Here is a 19,988-nt window from a genome sequence, read left to right as displayed (position 1 = left end):
ATGTCGGCCCGAGAGACCTTGTTCGCTTTCATCTTAGTTGTCTCGGCGCTCGCTGGACTTGCGTCGGCCGCCCCAACCTCCGACACTCCCAACGATCCAGATGTAATCCCTCTTAACAGGCCAGACGGTGTCGCTTCCTTCATGAAGATCCAAGACTGACCGGAATGACTTCTTGGCAGTCTACAAGCAATCCCATGCCGTGAATCAGCTCGCTTGCGACCAAGAATAGCCACCTCCCAAAAAGCGAAGTGAGGAAACTGCTCCTGATGGAAGCCCTCTTTCCAATTGCACCCTAGGAGTCGCCGCCCATCCTGACAAGTCCCTCATGCAAATCTGTCAGCCTTAGAGATACAACAAGTATCCTAAAGTCTGCAAAAACTAGTAAACCATTTACAAATCCTGAAATATTATTGAATATTCAGAATCCTCGTGTTAAATTAAGGGGGGTCACCCACTCAAAATCACCCCTCATTCCTACTCCTTCATACATTTTTTCATATATGTACATATAGCCATAAAGCGCTCCAAAGAGCAGGAAAACTACATAAAAAATCTTTACATAAATTAAAATACATAAAATTATATTAATTAGTAAAGTACCTTTCCCCCGTGAAACAAGAACCACGGGTGAGAGTAACACTTAGTACAAATTGATATTACACTTCATATTAAGCTATTTCACATGACAATTGGTTATACAAATGTCACGTGTGGGAGTAAGGGAAGTTGTGTAATATTGTACAAACAAAATACCCATAGCCAAGGCAGATTACACGTCTACCCTTGGCATTTACCCATAGCCAAAACTAATGGGAACATTTCAGCGCCCTCAGAGACCTCTCCAGTATTTAAGGAGGTAACTGAGTCACTGGAATTGTCCCCCCAGACATTTCACCACAAATTAACCTGTAAGTTAACTCGTGAAAATTCTCCTCTGGCTTATTAAAGCCACCCTTTCCTTTATTTCTGCCCTTTTGGCACAAAACCCACTAGATCTTAACTCTAGAATTGCCAATATCCCTTATAAGCATTTATTACAGTTAAATCTTTATAAATAGTTGCTGTAAGACTCCCGCCTCTGACGCGCAGCCAATCAGTTTAAGCGCTTACCAGCTATTTCTACGTCAAAACCTTATATATCCCTGTTATTAATAAGTAAACCTTATTAATTACAAATATCCTCCTCTTATATAAGAGTGTTTAAACCCTTGTAGTGGCTAAATACCACGTAACAAGTTTGGCACATTATTGCCAGTGTTTTATTTCAGTACAGTTATAGTACTAGGGCAAAAAACCCTTATTTGACGGGTTTTTACCCTAAGTTTCATAAACATAACTGACAAAATCCGAGACTGACCAGATTTTTCGATTTTCAGGTTAAGCCTCATGCCGTGAATCAGCTCGCCTGTGACCAGGAAAAGCCACCTCCCAAAACGCGAGGTGAAGAAACTATTGAACAAGTGAAAAGAAAGGTCCGAGTGAAGTGGGTGTTGAACCCACAACCTCGTGTACTGTGAGAGTCAAACTCACATACTCAGCATTCATGAGTGATGCTCTAACCATTGAGCTAAGTACACATTGCTATGTTGCAGTTGAATACAGTAGATGTATGCTTATGATGATGTGTGGTGTTGCCCCAATGGTGATTGGATGTGTAAGCAACAATGTGTTAAGCAGTGCTAGATTGACACTTCAACAGAAACAACTCCTGATGTAAGCCCTTTTCTCAATTGCATGCTAGACGTCGCCGCGCATATCTTCCCTCCGAGACTGACCACAATTCCTCATTTTCAGGCAAAGCCCCATGCCGTGAATCAGCTTGCCTGCGGCGGCGCCGGGGATGCCAAAACTGACAGCGCCACTAGTGGCACCACCGCCAACCCTTAGACCCCTGTGATCCCTAGCAGTCTCCAAGAGAGTGTTCCTCACATCCCACAATCCAGTCTCAGAAAAAGTCAATGTTATGTACAGTTGTCCACAATGTACCAAAATCTTTCCTCTTTATCTACTTCTCTCTTTATATGTTTCTCAAGATTTGTCCCGGATGAAGAACTTGTATTAAATTGGTTTCAGCACATGAGTTATCAATTTATCCTTCAGAAGATATATCTTATTTTACTTGAGAAGTTGAGTCGGTCAAGGGCCCCTGAGAGAAAAAAATATAATGGACGGTGCTTGAGGAAGCTAGAGATCGCCAAGTGGACCCGGGTACCCGCCGCGTGTCCGGGTGCCCACAGTGTTTTTCGTGATATTCAGACACCACCTAGGGCTGGCCCCCGTTCCCGGCCTCTCCGGGTATACCCGCGGTCTGCCCCGCGGGTATAGGGCTCCGGGACGCCTCTTCGCCTGGACCGTACCCGGCCTACCCGGCGGGTACGGTCCACGGGTAGCCTCAGAAATACCCGCGGGGATATTGGGTATTAGGAAGCTCATGTTTAGGTGCGCTGCGGCTACCAATCTGCACCTGCGTGGAGGAAGTGAGCAAAAGAATGCACATATCAAAAGTACAGAGGTCCCTCAGCCCGGACTGGGGCCCTCATGGCTCATGGGCGCAAAGTGGGTGCAGTAGCTCTGGGCCTTTACGGGCCTTACCCGCGGGAATTGGGAACGGGTTGCGGGTATACCCGCGGGCTGGCGGGTATACCTGTAGCCCGGCCGCCCCGCGGGTACCCTGTTCCTGTTCCCAATACCCGCGGGTAAGGCTTGGGCTGCTTGATTTTGGTACCCAAGTGACGGGTATACCCGCGGGACGGGCGCCGGGCTAGCTCAAAGTGGCTGGCTACCCCGCGGGATCCAGCCCTACCCGTACCCGTACACGGCACCCGCGGGTACTTGTGCTTTTTTTTTATCCAACACCCCCACTCGATGACAGCTACAGACTGTTCATCCGGAGTGATGGTTCCTCTTGATGACCGGGGTCTGTCCCAGTCAGCAGGAGGGTTGTTTCCTCTCGATGAGTGGGACAGATCCTGGTCATTGGGAGTAATCAACCCTCCCAATTGTCAGATTACAGTACCTGCAGCGCAAGGCGCAAAGAGGCGCAGGGAAGATTCTAGCTTCAATGCATTGCCTTGTAAGCCCCAGAGTTTCATCTCTTTAGAAACAGGCACCAGTTGCTGACCCCGTCGTCTCATTGCCTTTACAACAGGTGAAACAAGTGACAAGACTCCTAGGGTGCAATACAAGACCAAAAACTCCAGCAACATCAGGGCAGACACAGATTCCAATTCTTCCAATCTGTGAGTATTTAAGATACAGCTATGAGCTGGAAGGCAAAGACAACTAATCATTTGTCACATGCCTTCATAGATCTCTCTCACAAAGAATATCAGATAGCCCAAGAAACTAATTAAGTACTTGCATAAGTTCACCAAACTACAAGTAAGTCATTTAGCAATAACTAACTGGCACTGCCAGCATAATTGGCTGGGTTGAAATTATCCCAGTTTAGCTGGGACACATACAACCAATTTGAACTTGATTGATCTCAACTGATGAAATATAAATCCAAGGTACCCCCCTTGGAATCATATTCCATGGGTTGAAATCAACCCAGTTTAAATTGGTTGATTGCATCCCAGTTAAACTGGGATAAAGTCAACCCAGCCAATTATGCTGGCAGTGCGGCAACAGCAGCAACAGTGGGCCAATGCGTTACGTTACAATATTTAGGCCTAAACGCGTAACACATTGACTGTTATTTTTAGGGAGTTGAAGAATCGACTCCCAAGAATTAATAAATCGACTCCCAAAAGTCGTTTACGTCAGGCAGACCGCCTCTGGACGTCCGTCCCCGGTCCGCAGGACCAAAGTTTGACCTGCGCGCATTTTGGGAGTCGGAAAATTAATTCTACTCTCCAGAATGGGAGTCGGAATTTTAATTTCACAAAAAATGACAGAAAATAAAGAAAAATTTATACCTCCGCACTGGGGCACCTAAAGCCCCCCAAAGTTTTACAGCGGCCATCAAGCACTCTGAATAACACCTGATGAGCTTCACGGCATTTTTACACCCCAGGAAAGGGGTGTGCTACTGTGGGTCTAATTTGGTGGATTTCCTTAGTAGGAAATCCCCAAAGCCTTAGCTAAAGTGCGCGAAAGCCCCCCAAAATTTTACAGTGGTCATAAAAGCCTCTGAATGGCACATGGTGAGATTCTTGGCAGTAGGAAACCCCAGGAAAGGGGTGTGTTACTGTGGGTCTAATTGAAATCCGCCAAAGCCTTTGCCACAGTGCCCCAAAGTGCACCAAACTTTTGGATCATGAAATAAAATACTCTGTAACCAAATGGTTAGCTGCAAGGCAGTAACACACCAGCATAAAATAATTTTGAGGCAGCAGGGGATTTTGGTTATATCTGCTACTAATTGCCTCCGCAACAGATAATAGTGCCTCCGCAACAGTTGATAGCGCCTCTGCAAGAGTTAATAGTGCCCCGCCACAGTTAATAGTGCATCCGCCACATTTAATAGTGCCTCTGCCACAGTTAATAGTTCCTCCGCAACAGTTAATAGTGCCTCCTGCATAGTTAATAGTGTATCTGCCACAGTTAATAGTGCCTCTTTCAAAGTTAATAGTGTGCCCGGCACAATCAATAGTGTGTCCGAATAATGCTTCCGCAACATAACTGTGGCGGAGGCACTATTAACAGTGGCAGAGGCACTATTAACTGTGGCAGAGGCACTATTAACTGTGGCGGAGGCACTATTAACTGTGGTGGAGGCACTATTAGCTGTGGCGGGGGCACTATTAACTCTTGCGGAGGCGTTATCAACTGTTGCGGAGGCACTATTATCTGTTGTGGAGGCAATTAGTAGCAGATATAACCAAAAGCCCCTGCTGCCTCAAAATATTTTATGCTGGTGTGTTACTGCCTTGCAGCTAACCATTTGGTTACAGAGTATTTTATTTCATGATCTAAAAGTTTGGTGCTTTGGGGCACTGTGGAAAAGGCTTTGGCGGATTTCCTTAGTAGGAAATCTGCCAAATTAGACCCACAGTAGCACACTCCTTTCCTGGGATTTACTACTGCCAAGAATTTCACCATGTGCCGTTCAGAGGCTATTATGCCCAGTGCCACTTTAAAATCTTGGGGGGCTTTGGGGCACTTTAGCTAAGGCTTTGGGGCACTTTAGCTAAGGCTTTGGCGGATTTCCTACTAAGGAAATCCACCAAGTTAGACCCACAGTAGCACACCCCTTTCCTGGGGTGTGCAAATTCCGTGAAGCTCATCAGGTGTTATTCAGAGTGCTTGATGGCCGCTGTAAAATTTTGGGGGGCTGTAGGTGCCCCAGTGCGGAGGTATAAATTTTTCTTTATTTTCTGTCATTTTTTGTGAAATTAAAGTTCCGACTCCCATTCTGGAGAGTAGAATTAATTTTCCGACTCCCAAAATGTGCGCGGGTCAAACTTTGGTCCCGCGGACCGGGGATGGATGTCCAGAGGCGGTCCGCGCGACGTAAATGACTTTTGGGAGTCGATTAATTAATTCATGGGAGTCGATTTTTCAACTCCCTATTTTTAAGAAAAAGGTGTTAATTTTATTAAAAAAATATTGAATTTTCAATACTTTACAATAAATTACAATACATAATCTTTGGCTGTATCTATGAAAAATGGCCAATATTTGCTGTTATTTAGGGTATTTTTGCGTATTTTTGCACCCGTGGATGTTATAGTTAACTTATTTTATACACTCGATAATCTTAATTTTCTGTATTGTAACTTATTTTTTGATACTTTACAATACTTTACGGTTATGGTTAACTGTAACAGCCCACCGTTGATAGCAGGTGCTAGTAATAGTAGCTAATCCAGATTTTGTACATTACTCAGATCTGACAGGATTGACTCTTTGCTTTCATAGCTTCAGGACATTAGCACCAGCGTGCAGAATAGAAGAGGTACTCCCTCTTAGCATAGCCACATATTTAATCATAAGCAACAAGCTAACGTGTTGCAACAGACATTTGTCATTCTTCTCTCTCTCAAATCTTGCCAATCCCTTCTCCTTCACAGACCTCACAGTCCACTCTCATAACCTCAGACATAAAAGATAGCATGGCAAGTTTGCCTGCTCTTAGGTGATTACAATTTCCACAGATTCATTTCTATCCAGATTGTTTTTCCAATCATACTCCATCTTCTCCAATGTCAGCCAGGCTACTACAATAAGTTAGAGCCCGGCTAACTATTTGAATTATATGTAGCAATACTAAAAAGAATAAAAAACAAAAACAATATACAATACTTTTTGTATCATTAGTAGCGGCACAGAGCGCCGTGCATAAAGGAGAAAAATACACTTATTATTGAATATTAAGTGCGGCGCAGAGCCCTGCTCAAAAGAATATTCATTATGCATCCCCTCGACTGCGGAATTGAGTCGAGGAGACATTGACAGAAATTCTGCCAAAAGAATCAGCCGGAGAAGGAACGTATCTATGTTCAAAACCCGTTCTCAGGCCAAGAGAACGGGTTTGCAATTCTTGAACTAAACAAAACAACAATAGAAAGTTCTATTGGAAATGGCCGGAGGAGAGTAGTAAAGAAGTAAACTACTGCTTCTCCCCCAGCCAAATATGGACAACCAAAAAACAACACAAAGAGTAGAACTCTTCCTCGGACCAAGGAAGAGCTCCACTCGTCGTTAAACAAGATGAACAGGAGTGATGCGAGTAACAGAACACTCAATCACTCCTGTCAGAACTAGTCTTTCCCGCGGCCAAGAAGCCTCGAGGGATCTGCAAAACAAAAGGCGACCCCACCGGTCGCGGCAAGATCTTATAAAGGGAGGCTTTTGAGTGAGTAAAAGCCTCCCCGGATTCATACCAACCATTTCGCAGTACCTCCAGCCTCGCCCTCGTCTACCCGACTTGTTCGCCAGCCTGCCCATCCTTTGAGTCATATGTTGTTTTTTTTGTTGCGGACTCTCTCTACGACTCTACGAGTAAGTCCGCTATTTCTATCTTATATAGGGATTTTTATCCCAAGCCATCTCCTGGGAACGTTCTATACGTTCGAAATAGCCCCTTAACTGGGCCCCAGACGTCACAGGCTTTAAAAAAACCTCTGTGCACCCGTGCACAGACCCTGTAAGACTTTTGGAGGGCACTTAAACACCCCAGGTGCTCCTGGCCCCTCCGTTAAACCCCTTTTTGGGTTCATTACAAATAACTTTAAAGTTATTTGGCATTTTCTACCGCGCTTTTGCCGCGCGCACTACTGCACCGCTGCGAAGTCACTGGTGTAGCTAGAAGAGTACATATACTCTTGGCATCACCGCGCCTGAAATTTGATGTACATAGCTTCCCATTATCAAGTCATTTTCTAATCACAGAAATATATCTCTTATTTTTCCAAATTCTTACATCAATGACCGGGATAAACCCCGCTCATCAAGGGGCTTGTTTCCTCTTGATGACCAGGGTCTGTCCCAGTCATTGAGAGGAAGCAACCCTTTCAATAAGCGGGGTCTATCCCGGTCATCAAGAGGGTTGTTTCCTCTTGATGACCGGGTTCTGTCCTGGTCATCAAGACGGTTGTTTCCTCTTGATGACCAGGTCCTGTCCCAGTCACCTAGAATAGGGTTGAATTCCTCTCAATGACCGGGGTCTGTCCCGGTCATTGTGAGGGCTCATTCCTCCCTATGACCAGGATTTGTCCTGGTCATCAAGAGGGTTGATTCCTCCCAATGAACGGGATCTATCCCGCTCATCAAGAAGAGATGACCGGGGTCTATCCCAGTCATTGAGAGGGCTGATTCCCCTTGATGACCAGGATCTGCCCCGGTCATCTCAAGGCGGTGACCGTAACAGCAGGTACCCGGGTACCTGGAAGACCCGCCTGCCGCGGGTGTAGGGCTGGCCCCCATTCTCAGCCTCTCCGGGTATAACCGTGGTCCGCCCCGCGGGTATAGGGCTCCGGGACGCCTCTTTGCCTGGACCGTACTTGGCCTACCTGGCAGGTACGGTCCACGGGCGCCCTCAGAGATACCCAAGGGTATATTGGGTATCACACATTGGTCAGGAGGGTACTATCACTTATCAGCACAAAAGAAATAAACAAAGGGTGGTTCTAAATTTAAATTTCAGGTGTTCAAAATAGCATGTTGTAACTAGTAGCAACGAAGGGTAGTTAGGTTACGTTGCGTTATCCGCGCAATTTTGGTAACGTAACTACCCCCGTTATCCGGGGCCCCCCGTTAATTTACTAGTAACGGGTTCATTTCAGGCCCCGCGCGTAACGTAACAGGCCTCAAAAATGAGGCCTGTTATCGCGTTATCCCCCGGATAACGCGATAACGGACCATTCAAGGCTTTTTAGCCTCATTTTTTGCCCGTTATCAAGGGCTCTGCGCGCCCGGATAACGCAACAAGCATAAAAAAAACCAGCTCAACGTGTTGCAATAACGTAATCGCACTGCCGTTACGCGTAACACGTAGATAACGACAAATATTTCGTTACGTTACCGTTATCTACGCGTTACGCGTAGCGTAACTACCCTTTGTTGCTAGTAGGAGGTGAATGATATTTTATAATAATGCAATAATAATTAGGGAGGTCAATCATCCTCACTGTTGTTGTCATTGATTCCATCTTCATCATTGCCGTTGTCAGCGTTGTTGCCATTGGAATTATGCAAAGCTGTGTTGTCTTCTGGGTGGAGGGTAACAGTAGAGGAGTCCATCATTTTATCAAACTTCTGGTACCATTCCTTCCAACAGAGAAGGTTCTTGATTGAAGAGCTGCAAAGACTATGTCTTTGGGAACTGATGATCATCTTTGATCACAAAAAGGCTTGTTCCAAAGGTGCACTTGTCGCCGGGATACCAAGGAAACAGGTGGCCATCAAAGCCAAGGAAGGGTAGTTTTTTTGTTTCGGGACCAATAGGCAAGGATGTCGCAGCTTGGCCTTTCATTTACCTCAGAAATGTACTGATTGATCTCTGTGTTCAAGTTGTTTGCAACCAACGCAAACCCAAAGATGTTGGCCTCAATCACGCTCAGTTTTGGGGTCTTGACCAACTTGGCTGATTTTCTGGCACCGGTAGCATTGTCTTTAGCAGTAACAGTTTGACTAGGACTTCTATCAAAGGATTTTGCCTTCGCTCCAAAGATTTTCACCGCTCCTTCCGGCGTAATGTCCAATATGTTATGAGCAGCAAAGAAATTTTTGTTTTTTTCAAAATAGCTTAGTTTGATTTGAGGATCAAGAATCATCACACAGATTGGGGCAGGTTTATCTAAGGCCAGGATGATGTATTTTGATAGATTTCCCACCATGTCATCAGCAGCTGGAATGAGCTGTTCCGAGTTATATGTCAATCGTACTTGATAGATGTTTTTGATCAGTGAAATGTAAATAGGAAGGGCCATTGTTGATGTTGGGTACTTTGGGCAACAGAGTATATTGGTAACCTTGTGGAGTGGTGGCAAGAACTCGGTCATTTTCTTAAGTTTTTCCCATTCAACCTTGAGGAGTGCGAATTTGGCTACCTCACCCCTTGAACCGCAGAATGTTGTGCAGACTGATCTTAGTTTGAGCGCGCGTTCAAGCATCAAGTAGGTGGAGTTCCAACGAGTGCAAACATCCAACACCAAAGTCATGTTCTTGATGGGGCGAGCTTGTTGAGATTGGCTGTTTACAAAATCTATGACAGCTTGAAGCCCTTCACGACGTTGCGGTGATCCTTGGACATAGGTTGCTAGTCCATGAATTCGAGAGATGATTGTCTGAAGCTTAATGCTAGATCCATCCGGGCAATCCATAATTGCATTGAGATCCATCTTATTCAAGGTAAATTCCTGTTCAGCATTGTTTTTGCTAGGTGCATTCCCGAAAGCTTTGAGCCCATTGTGGGCGGCAAGGTTGATGACATAGGCCATACAACCTAACAACTGAGTATTTGCAAAGAAAACCCCACCCAATCAATGTTCAACTTGCGTTGCTAGTGTTGAATTGTTTGATGCATTGTCAGCGGTGATGCAGTTCAAAGCATCAGAGATTTCCATGTCAAAAAGGCAATCAACAAAAGTATCACCAAAATTTTGGCCAGTGTGACGACCTAGTTTGCATTCACATACACATCAATTTGAATTTTTTATTATTATTTGTAAATAAAATACTCACCATTCACTGGTGGCATTCCAACAAGAACATCCAAAATCTTCCAATCCAAGGTAATTACATGTGCTGTGATGGCCATGAAATCCTTTGCATTTGGCGAGGTCCACGCATCAACGGTGTAGGAGAGATACTTCATCTGTTGGAGCTGGTCCTGGAGATGGTTCCGGTGGGCAACATAGAGCATGTGGACCTCTCTGGAGATACATTTCCTTCCAAATTCCATGTTCAATGTTGCTGGATTGAGCAACTCCCTGAGATGCTTGAATGATTTGCAATCAACAATTGAGTGCGGTAAGTCAGCCTTGGCAACAAGGTATGCAATGGCTTGTTTGAGCAGATTGCCTGTAAGTACAGGCTATAAGAGAGAGTCAAGTTTCAACAGCCCAAAAAAAGGCTCAAGTGCGTTAAAAATAAAACTTACACGCTGCTCAACTTGTTGATTTTTCAATAAGTTGGGGAGCAACAGCTGATTTGTCTTTTCCTGGGTAGGTGGTAATATTTGGTGAAGTTGTCTAAGGTGCTCACTCATCGACTTTGTACTTCCAGTTGGGTCTCATCATAGAATCTGATTGCACGGGGTGCTTTTCTACTTAGTAGTTACTTGGCATTGTACCTTTTTGCTGTCCTCAGTAACCTTGGAGTGCGCCCAAACCCAACTTCTCTGCAAGGGAGCGGTTTACAATTCAGCCTTTTGGTTTTTGGGGTGGTCTTGCTTAGGTGTTCCTATCACATTGATTTCTTCATTGTCTTGAGTATTGCGAGTCATGTTGCTGTGGACTGTGAAGTTCGGGAAGATGGTCATACAAGTGGTGCAACAGCTCTGGCCCCTGGGCCTCTACAGGCCGTACCCGCAGGAATTGGGAACGGGCCACGGGTATACCCGCGGGACGGCGGGTATACCCGTGGCCTGTCAATCCCGCAGGTACCCTGTTCCCGTTCCCGATTCCCGCGGGGATGGCTTGGGCGACTTGATTGTGGTACCTGAGTGACGTGTATACCCGCCGGACAGGCACCGGGCTAGCTCAAATTGGCTGGGTACCCCGCAGGATCCAGCCCTAACCTGGTGCTTTTTTGCCCAAATTCCGCACCCGGACCTGTTGTAAAGCTCAAAATTGTTCCTGAGAACATTTTTCTGAGTGCGGAAAGGGATGTTTGAGGTTACCTCTGCCTTTCCTGGGTCACTAGACACTAAAACAAGCCCCCCAATCTACGATTGGAATTTTTAATGTAGTGATAGTGGAGGTGTATCAAAAGATAGCCTACTTTGAGCAGGTGGCTTAAGGGTATGGTGGTGTAGCTGATGTGTAAGTGTTGTAATGAGGTTGTAATTTATATGTAAGGGTGTAAAACCACAATATAGAGTGGGGCTAATACTGTAGAGTGAGCAAGTATTGTACTGTTATGGGGTAAGCTGAGTGCAAGTAGTTTGCTGAGAGAAATTACAACTGGGGGGAGGAGAGCCTCCTTAAATAGAAAAGAGTGAGACATTTTAGCTCCAGGGGAACAAGAGAATGAGGGGTTTTAGCTGCCCTGAAAGCTACAATGAAGTATTTTGGCTGGTGGTTGATAGGTCACATGAGGTCATGATGTCATATGAGGGAATTTAGCTAGTGAGAAATAGGTAGTGAGATGTTTTAGCTGGACTGGCCTCTCAACTGATGTCATCTGCAAGCTGCATGAGGGGTTTTTGCTATCTTGATACCTGCATGATGTCATCTGTCAACTGTCAGACTGCAGCTCCTATTACACTAGTCTGCATGCACCTGCATAAGACTGCACAAGCCTGCATCAAATGTGCATAAAACTGCATGACACTGCATGACATGGGCATAGCACAATGTAATGAGTGCAGCTGATGAGGTAAAGTAAATGTAAAGGGTAGACAAGCTGTCAGGGTGGTCCATGTAACTGATTACATGTCCTGGGTAAGTGCAGTTCATGTAATAGATTACATGACCTGAGTATGGTGTTTTGTGTGTATGTAACTGAATGATGGTGTCTTGAAGGGGTTGTAACTTGTGATCCAGAGGGGTTTTAAGTTGTGTTGTCCATGGTTTCCTGTGTAGTTTTGGCCGTAGAATCCAGTGGTGTTGCCGTATGGGGTAATTTGTGAGTGTACATATGAGAAAAAAGGAAATTTTGAAATGGGCTAGATGGGTAACCATAAAGAATACAACACCGTACAGGGCACCCGCGCGCGGGTACTCAACACCATGTGGTGGGTACCAGCACGGGGGTGCCAGGTACCTGCCCGCGGGTCCACTTGGCAATCTCTAGACAACTAGTTATTAAAAAACCTTTTCAGTGTTGTGTTTATATTGACAGCCCATATACCAACTCTACGCCCCAATCCGCCTCAGTTAGGTCGATTTCACCTTGGTTTGATGTGCCACAAATTTTTGGTGAAATTGGTTGGTAAATATATAGGCTCATTGACTGAAGGCGCCTTTTCTTGCAGCCGTGCAGCTACGGGCCGAGAAACGGCCATCAACATTGCCTTTGTAAAATCCTAGGCTCACAAGAACTTGGCTCTGCCGGGGATCTCATTGATGCGGTCCTCAGTGGCTTCAATGCCACTGTCATTGCATACAGGGTCAGCATAAAATAAACTCTAAGTTAGGTTAGGCTTGTTGTACTGATCTTTGAGGGCAGAAGGCAATAAAGTTCAGGACTGAGGACAAAAAATCAACAATTATGTTGACTAAATAATCCTGAACTGCGCCAGGGAGCTTGAGTTTGTGTGTCATGTGCATGGTCCTATGCAAAGTGCAGTGAAGACTAGAGTTCAAGTGCGCGGCCCACAAGTGAAAAACTCAGACTTGAGAAGAACCAGCAAGTACTAACCGCTTTTGAACTTGTATCCCACAATGCACTGTTGAATTCAACCAAACTGCTCAACACTAGTTCTGTTACACTTGCTTGCTTGGACCAAGGAAACTCAGGAGGAGCACGGATCTAACTCAAGTGGAGGTAGACCACATTCTCATTTGGATTTCATTTCTTTTCTCAACTTGTGTTGATCTTTTTGAATGTTGTTCTAATCTCTTTCTTCTGTTCTCAGGCTTGCGGTTATTTTCATTTATCTCCTATAATATTCCCAGTGTCTATTTCAGAGTCGTAGCTAGGACTAGTGACGCAGAGCTTCATACAAGTAATGACAAGAGATGAGCCAGAGGCTTGAGAAAAGGGCAGCGAGGATGGTGATCTCTTCGGATGCGGCTCAAATGGGGCACGGAAAAAGAAGGAGAGAACCAATGAGTTGATTGCAGTGGACTAGGCTATTTACATGTAAACAACTTGTGGGTGAGAGCAATAATGAATATAGAAAAGAAATGAATAGAATAATCTAGAACTCTGAGACATATTTCACAAGTTAAAATACCTGTCACCAGTAAAGAACCCGCACACAATGATATAAGCAGTAACAAGAGGAAAGTGGAACACTAATCTAATCAGGGATCAAAGTCAACAAGATAGTATGTGGGACACATGACCAATGATAAAAGCAGAAACAATGTGAGGGGGTTCATGAGTGTATGACTTTACTGATCAAGGAAACAAAGATCAGAGAAGAAGATGCGAGAGGAAGCAGAAGGAAGATGAAAATCCAACAACTAGTTTATCAAAAGGTACAAGATGATTTCATTCTTTCATATCATTGTCTATCTTGCTTATTTCTTTTTTTTCTTTTTTCTTTGTTCTTTTTTCTTTCAGTTATCTACTACTATTAGCTTTTGATGTCTGCTGCAATAAAGTACTTGACCTATAATTCCTACAGATTAGGCAGTGGCCACTCTCAGCATGATTGATATGGCAGGCTCAGAATGCACTTCAGTGACCAAAAATAAGGCCAAAAGATTGTTAGAAGGGGCAAACATTAACAAATACAGTTCCTGGATTTGTTGATGCTAGCACCCTTTAATAATCTCCCTTATTTTTGGTGACTGAAGCACATTCTGAGCCTACCACATCAATCATGATCAGAGTGACCACTGTCCAATCATCTAAGTGCAATAATTTTCTCTGCAACCCCAAGAGTTGTTATATTCCATTCCTGCTCTAAGCATTCTGAAACCCACTCTTTGTTAGACTTGATGGTCCTGATATAGTGGTAAGCAATGTCAATAAGACTTTTCATCCCAGGATTAAATACAAGCATAACGGCGGATAATTTCTAGACTAAATGAGCCCAGCATGCATCAGCGCACTTAGCTTAGTGGTTAAAGAAAGACTCATGAAGTTTTGATTCTTTGGTTGAATTTCCATAGTGCACATCTTTTTTGGTTTCTGACAAGAGTAGGGGTAGTCATGTGTCCCATCAAAACTCCAAACCAACTCAACTGCTGAAGCATTCACTCAAGTCTCAAGTATGTTCAACTGATCAGAGCAAGGCCAGCAAGGGGGATTGACTGCGGGAGGAGATCAGCTGCCGGCATGTCCAACTGGACTCAGCACTCTCAAACGCAAAGAGCTTTGGAAGAATTACATTCTGAAGGTCAAACCAGCAAGCCATGTGACCGGTTGAATCTTGCAAACACAGTTTGTCCAAGGTATGTTGAGGGGCACAAGGGTTGCAGGACTGAAGACACCGGACTGTCTTGTGACAGTTGGACTGGACACAGAGATAAAGGTGGTTTGTATTCAGTTAGGAAAAGACTCAAGGATCTGAGCTGAGACAACACTAAATACAAGACCAAGCTGACATACTATAGTAGAAGCATAAATGAAATATAAGCATTCTAAAAAGGTAAGCAATCTAATATTCATCTTCAATTATTGGTACTTATACCTAGCTTTCTTTCATCCGCAGATTTGTGTGATTGCCAAAAAGCTGAGGTTCTCTGCAAATTTCAAAGCCAAGTTCCTTGAAATTTGTCAAGAAAAAAAAAGCAAGACACCAGACAACATTAAAATAGATGTGTGTACACAATGGATTTCCACTAATGCTCAACTTCAAAGCATAATAAGATGTGAGAGAGATCAAATAGGCCAGTGAGTCTAGATACAAGGTGAAAGATCAGTCTGAGATTTCCTCTAACAAGCTAAGGAGGGGGAGGATCTAATCAATCCAGTCAAAATTGAGATTATGTAATCAATCACAATTGTTATGAAAAAGAGGCAAGTTTGCCACAATACTATTCTGAGTTACACCATTGGAAAATTGATTTTATGTATACTTCATCTCTCAATTTGTTTAGCCTAGTTTGAAGTAATTCCACCCTGGATTTTACTCTATAGTGATCACAGTATCTATTCTCTTGCTCACCTCCAACTATCTTGTGAATGGCTAGGTTATGTTCTGAGAAAATTGTTTGGATATATTTTGAGATTTGATCCAATTCATCCAGTTGTTGCATTAATGATCCTTTTCTGCTAGTTTGGATAAATTCAACACTCAAGGGAGATGGATTGCTTTGACCAAAATTTATCTCTGTGTATATTTTAATGTTATCTAATTTTCCATGGAATTGACTGGTTTCATCCATCAGAGCATATTTCTGGTCAAATTCTGGGTCAACATGTACATCCCTTAACTCTGGATAGTTTTCCCTGAGAAATCTGATCAATTGAAACAGAACTGATATCTCATTTTGAAATTCTCCATTTGGATCTGCATCTTCAATCAGCTCAAAAACATGATACATTTGCAGCAATGATGCCTTGAGGTCTTTGAATAAGTTTTTGTGGTCAGACCTTGAGAGAAATCTTAATTTTTCAAAAAGTTTGAAAAGGCTATCCTTTTGAAAAAAGTCTTTTTCAATACCTTTAATTGCAACTTCCCAAAGTGGATGCTTCTGGCTTGGAGGTAGCTTATGGTATTTCCTGAATATCTGTTTTACTGAATAGAATGAGAACAATCTTTGCGGTCTGGATTGAAGAACTTTGAAAGATTTGTGTGTTATTAGAATTAAATAATCAAACATGTCAGTTTAAAGAGAAATAATTGGCTGAAAGTGGAAAGTGGACTACCTGAAAACATCTCTCTCTCTTGTGAAGCATACCAGCCATTGAAAAAATTCTTGCAATCCTCTACATAGTTGGTGCCAAACAAATTTGGTTGATCATAGATCATGTATTTGTGAAACATGTTTTCCACAGCTTCATCTAAAGCCTCTTTTGTAAAGAGAGAGGCAAAATCATTTTGCTTAATCAAATGATTCCTGTACATGAAATAAAGTGCCTGGAATCCAAGCCTGTGGATGAGGAACTCTGTCTGCTTGGGAGGGTAGTCTTTGGGGCTGCTCTTCTTAATCAGATCTATTGTATCTTCAGCTACTTGTTTTGCAATCATTTTCATAACAGTCTGCTTATTATCTTCAGCTAAGGGCACTGGTTTTTTAAGACTCTCTTCTGGAGTACTGCTTTTTCTTTCTGTCTTTGTAAAATTTTCTTCATTTTTGGTAGTTGACATGACAGAAAAGGTAGCAATACCTCCAGGATCAACATTTTCCCTAGATAAAAATTCAGATTCAGAAATAGCATCAAATTTCAGATTTTTTTTCCAGTATTAAACATAATTCTCCTGAGATACGTGGTTTTGATTCAACATACTTTTCCATTTGACCAAAAAGTAGTTTTGCATCCCTGTTTTCAGCACTTTTGGGCTCAGTTATGAGCTGAATGGGTGGGTAATATTCTGGGTTTATAACAAGAGTAGAGGATATTCCTTTCAAATTTGCCACTCGACTATCTTTCAGAATGGCTATTTTTCCATGGATGTGTTTCATCTCAAGAGCATCTGGAACAAATAATTTATTATGGATTTCCAACTCATCTGGTCCTGAATTATCAACCTTGGGAAAACTGGCCTCCACATTTTCTCCAAGAGACTTGAAATCCTTTTTAATCTGATTTATCAGAACTGACCCATTATAGTAGTTAGTAACAGTAGTAAGAGTAGATACTGTAGGCTAACAGAGATTCTTACTTTCTCTTTCTTTCTGAGATCCTGGAAGCTCTGGTACTATTTTGAAGTTTCAGAGGAAGGTTTCTATTCAGTTGGTAGGTTGGGAATTCCCTGAATGATTTGTGTCTCATTAGAACTTACATTTTCTTTTGAATTGAGTGCTCTTTATTGGGTTCAGGAATTTCTCAATATATTCTTCAGGTGAATCTTTATAATATTCAGGATTGAAGGCCTTGTGGACATGTAATATATCATTTTGGGAATCATTGAAGGTTGCTTCTACAGTATGTAAAAAATTAATAATCAACTAGAGGCAAAGGCGGCTGCGCCGCTGTACACCCTATATCAGGCACCAGTGTAGGCTACCACTACCCAGAACTGATTTATTTAACATTCCCTCAATTGTGTCCCCCCCCCCAATTGTTGGTATTTTCTCATCAATGCTAAATATGAAAAACAAATTGTCAAGCAGAATCAATAGGACACTCCCTTGAATTCTCAATGAAATCAAAATAATTCATTGAGGATTCCTCAATCAGGTATGTGAATGTTTCAAAGACTTGTTAAGTGCAAACATGTTTGCCTTGAAGAACTTGCCGTTATCATAGTTCCTGTACATGAATCGGTGTTTGAAGCCGTTCATCAACAGGACCTCAATCAGCAATGTCATCAGGGTGATCAGTTTCACCTTGGTGTTGCCCAAGTAAAATATCAAGAAATCTTTCTGCAGGGAGAAAATTTTCTGCTCATTATCCATGAACTTCAAAGATCCTGGCAGAGAACTGGGCCATACCCATATCAAATTATACAAGACCAGAGAGTACCTTTGACTTCTGAAATATACTGAGAATATCAAATGAAAGAATTGGTTTTGATAGATGTTTTATTTTAAACCAAGAAATTCTAAAACCACTAACAATAAGCATGGAATCACCTAATTAACACATTAGATCAACTGAGATATCCACAATAATTGAATTTATGAAAAAAAAAATCAACAAAACAGTGACTGTCTTGTCCACAATGTTTTTTTTTTTTTTTTTAGAAAGGAAGATGAAAAAGTTTAAATAACAGAATAATTCATTGAAACTGATTTACAGTTTTTAGTAGACTTCTAGAAGAAGATTAATCAAGAAGATCAGGAAATCATTGAGAAAGAAGACTTTATACAGGATTTACACAATTTATTGAAGTGCAATAAAAAAATTTCTATGATCAATACTTGGAAAAATCAGCGCGTGGGTTGTGGTCAATGGCCTGTCATCTGCTCAAATATTGGGCAGAACAAAGTGGAAGAGGTTTTTTTCCATCATCCTGCAAATAAAAGTCCTACTGGTTGAATCTGTAAAAAACAATTTGGCATAATAAACGGCTGCAGGGCAAGGAGTACTTACTTTGTCCCAAGAGTCCATACTCGCGCCCAGTAATAAGTGACCACTCTCTGGAAAGAGTCGGATGGGCGAGACAGCCTTGGTATGGCCCATCCAGGTGTTAATGTAACAAAGTTGGTGTCAGCTTCAGCATCAATAAATGTCTCCACACTATCGGGCTAGGCTCACGATGGCTGGGATGACGAGCGGGAACTCACCCAATCGCGCCCAAGCATTCATCGGGCAGTAAAATTCAAAATGTTCGCAATCGAAGTCAATTTGGCCTGCAAGAAGCGGTGGTCAAGCAACGTGAGTTCGGTCAAAGCGAACACCGCGGGAGAGTCTACATGAAGCATGGGATGTAGTCATGATACTGATCTAGTCGCGGAGAGGGCCAAGACGGGCACGTCAAGAGGATACGCCACAAGCGAGTCGCCATAGTCTGCCATGGTTGGAATTTGGGCGGGACTGTAGGGTCATTAGCGTGAGTTATCAGTTGGGCCTGCGCTGAATTCAAAGCAAGATTGGATATTTTAGTATGTACATGGGGGCCTCTTTCAGGCTGGTTAGAGTGCAAGGGTGCGGGTCTAGATGGTGGCGAGACGGGTAAGCTATGCTTACTGGGAAGGTTTGATTTGACCTTTTACTGCATGGTTGACTGAGCAAAGGTTGGTGTGAGGTCGCCGGAAAAACAGGGCATGCGGCTAAGTGAGATTACGCGGTGTGCCGCGGTTTGGATGAGACAAAAAAGGTTTACTGTTGTAGTTATGGTGCCAGTTGTTCTGGAGTAGACCGCGGTTGAGGGGGGCCGCGACTGGGTTGCGTGTACGTAAGGTGGAGAAAACTTGTTGCGAGGTGGTTTATGGTTCAACCGGCGGCGTGGCGTTTGCGTAGGACGAAGCGCGTTGGAAGAGGCGAAAGGAGGTCTTAGAAGGAGCGGAACGACGAGCTGTTGTGGTGGAGTCGGTTGGATGGTTGTGTTGTTGTGGATAAGTTGGGAATGTTGAGGCTGTTTGGTTGTGTGGGGAAACTGTAGTGGGGAAGGTTGGTTGAGAGGGTAAGGGGCCGTTGTCTTAGAGACAGGATACATTGGTCGGCGGTCGTGGCAAGGTGGGCATTGGGTGGAGTTGAGATGGAGCCTATAAAAGGGCAACATTGATGATTGTTTATATCGGCAGTCGACCGACTGAGCTGCAATTCCAGCCAGTTGGTTGACTCAACCCCTCCGCTGTTGCACTTGCTTAGTCCGAGGGTTAATTCTTGTGCTGCAATTCCAGCCAGAGTTGACTCAACCCCCTCCGCTGTTGCATTTGCGCAGTCTGAGGAATAATTCTTGGTGACCCCCCTTTGCAATTGCCTTAAATGCGGCGCGCTGGGGGTCATCTTCCCACTACTTTAACCCTCTCTAGGAGAGGATGGGTAGTGGGTCTAGTGTGGTGGTTGCGGAGTGTTTTTTTAAATGATCTGTAGGGGAAACCCTTGATTTTTGTTTTTGTGTTTGTCTGTCTTTAATAAACTTGGATGTTATTTATATTCATTGGTGAAATGAAAAGACAAGTATAAAATAATCACATCAACCAGGT

At 43.4% G+C, this 19,988-nt stretch overlaps 1 protein-coding gene across 1 annotated transcript; it reads left to right on the top strand.

Annotated features, from left to right (window-relative positions):
• On the top strand, window positions 1–1,887 carry PtA15_2A203 (uncharacterized protein; the record flags this gene model as incomplete). Its single annotated transcript, XM_053166200.1, has 2 exons — window positions 1–102; window positions 1,795–1,887. The coding sequence occupies 2 exons, from the start codon at window positions 1–3 to the stop codon at window positions 1,885–1,887; spliced, it is 195 nt and encodes a 64-aa protein (XP_053017445.1).
• Window positions 1,888–19,988: the final 18,101 nt, after the last annotated feature.

This window comes from Puccinia triticina, chromosome 2A (genome assembly GCF_026914185.1).
Source record: "Puccinia triticina chromosome 2A, complete sequence".
Classification (NCBI taxonomy): domain Eukaryota; kingdom Fungi; phylum Basidiomycota; class Pucciniomycetes; order Pucciniales; family Pucciniaceae; genus Puccinia; species Puccinia triticina.
This window is presented reverse-complemented; position numbering and strand designations above follow the sequence as displayed.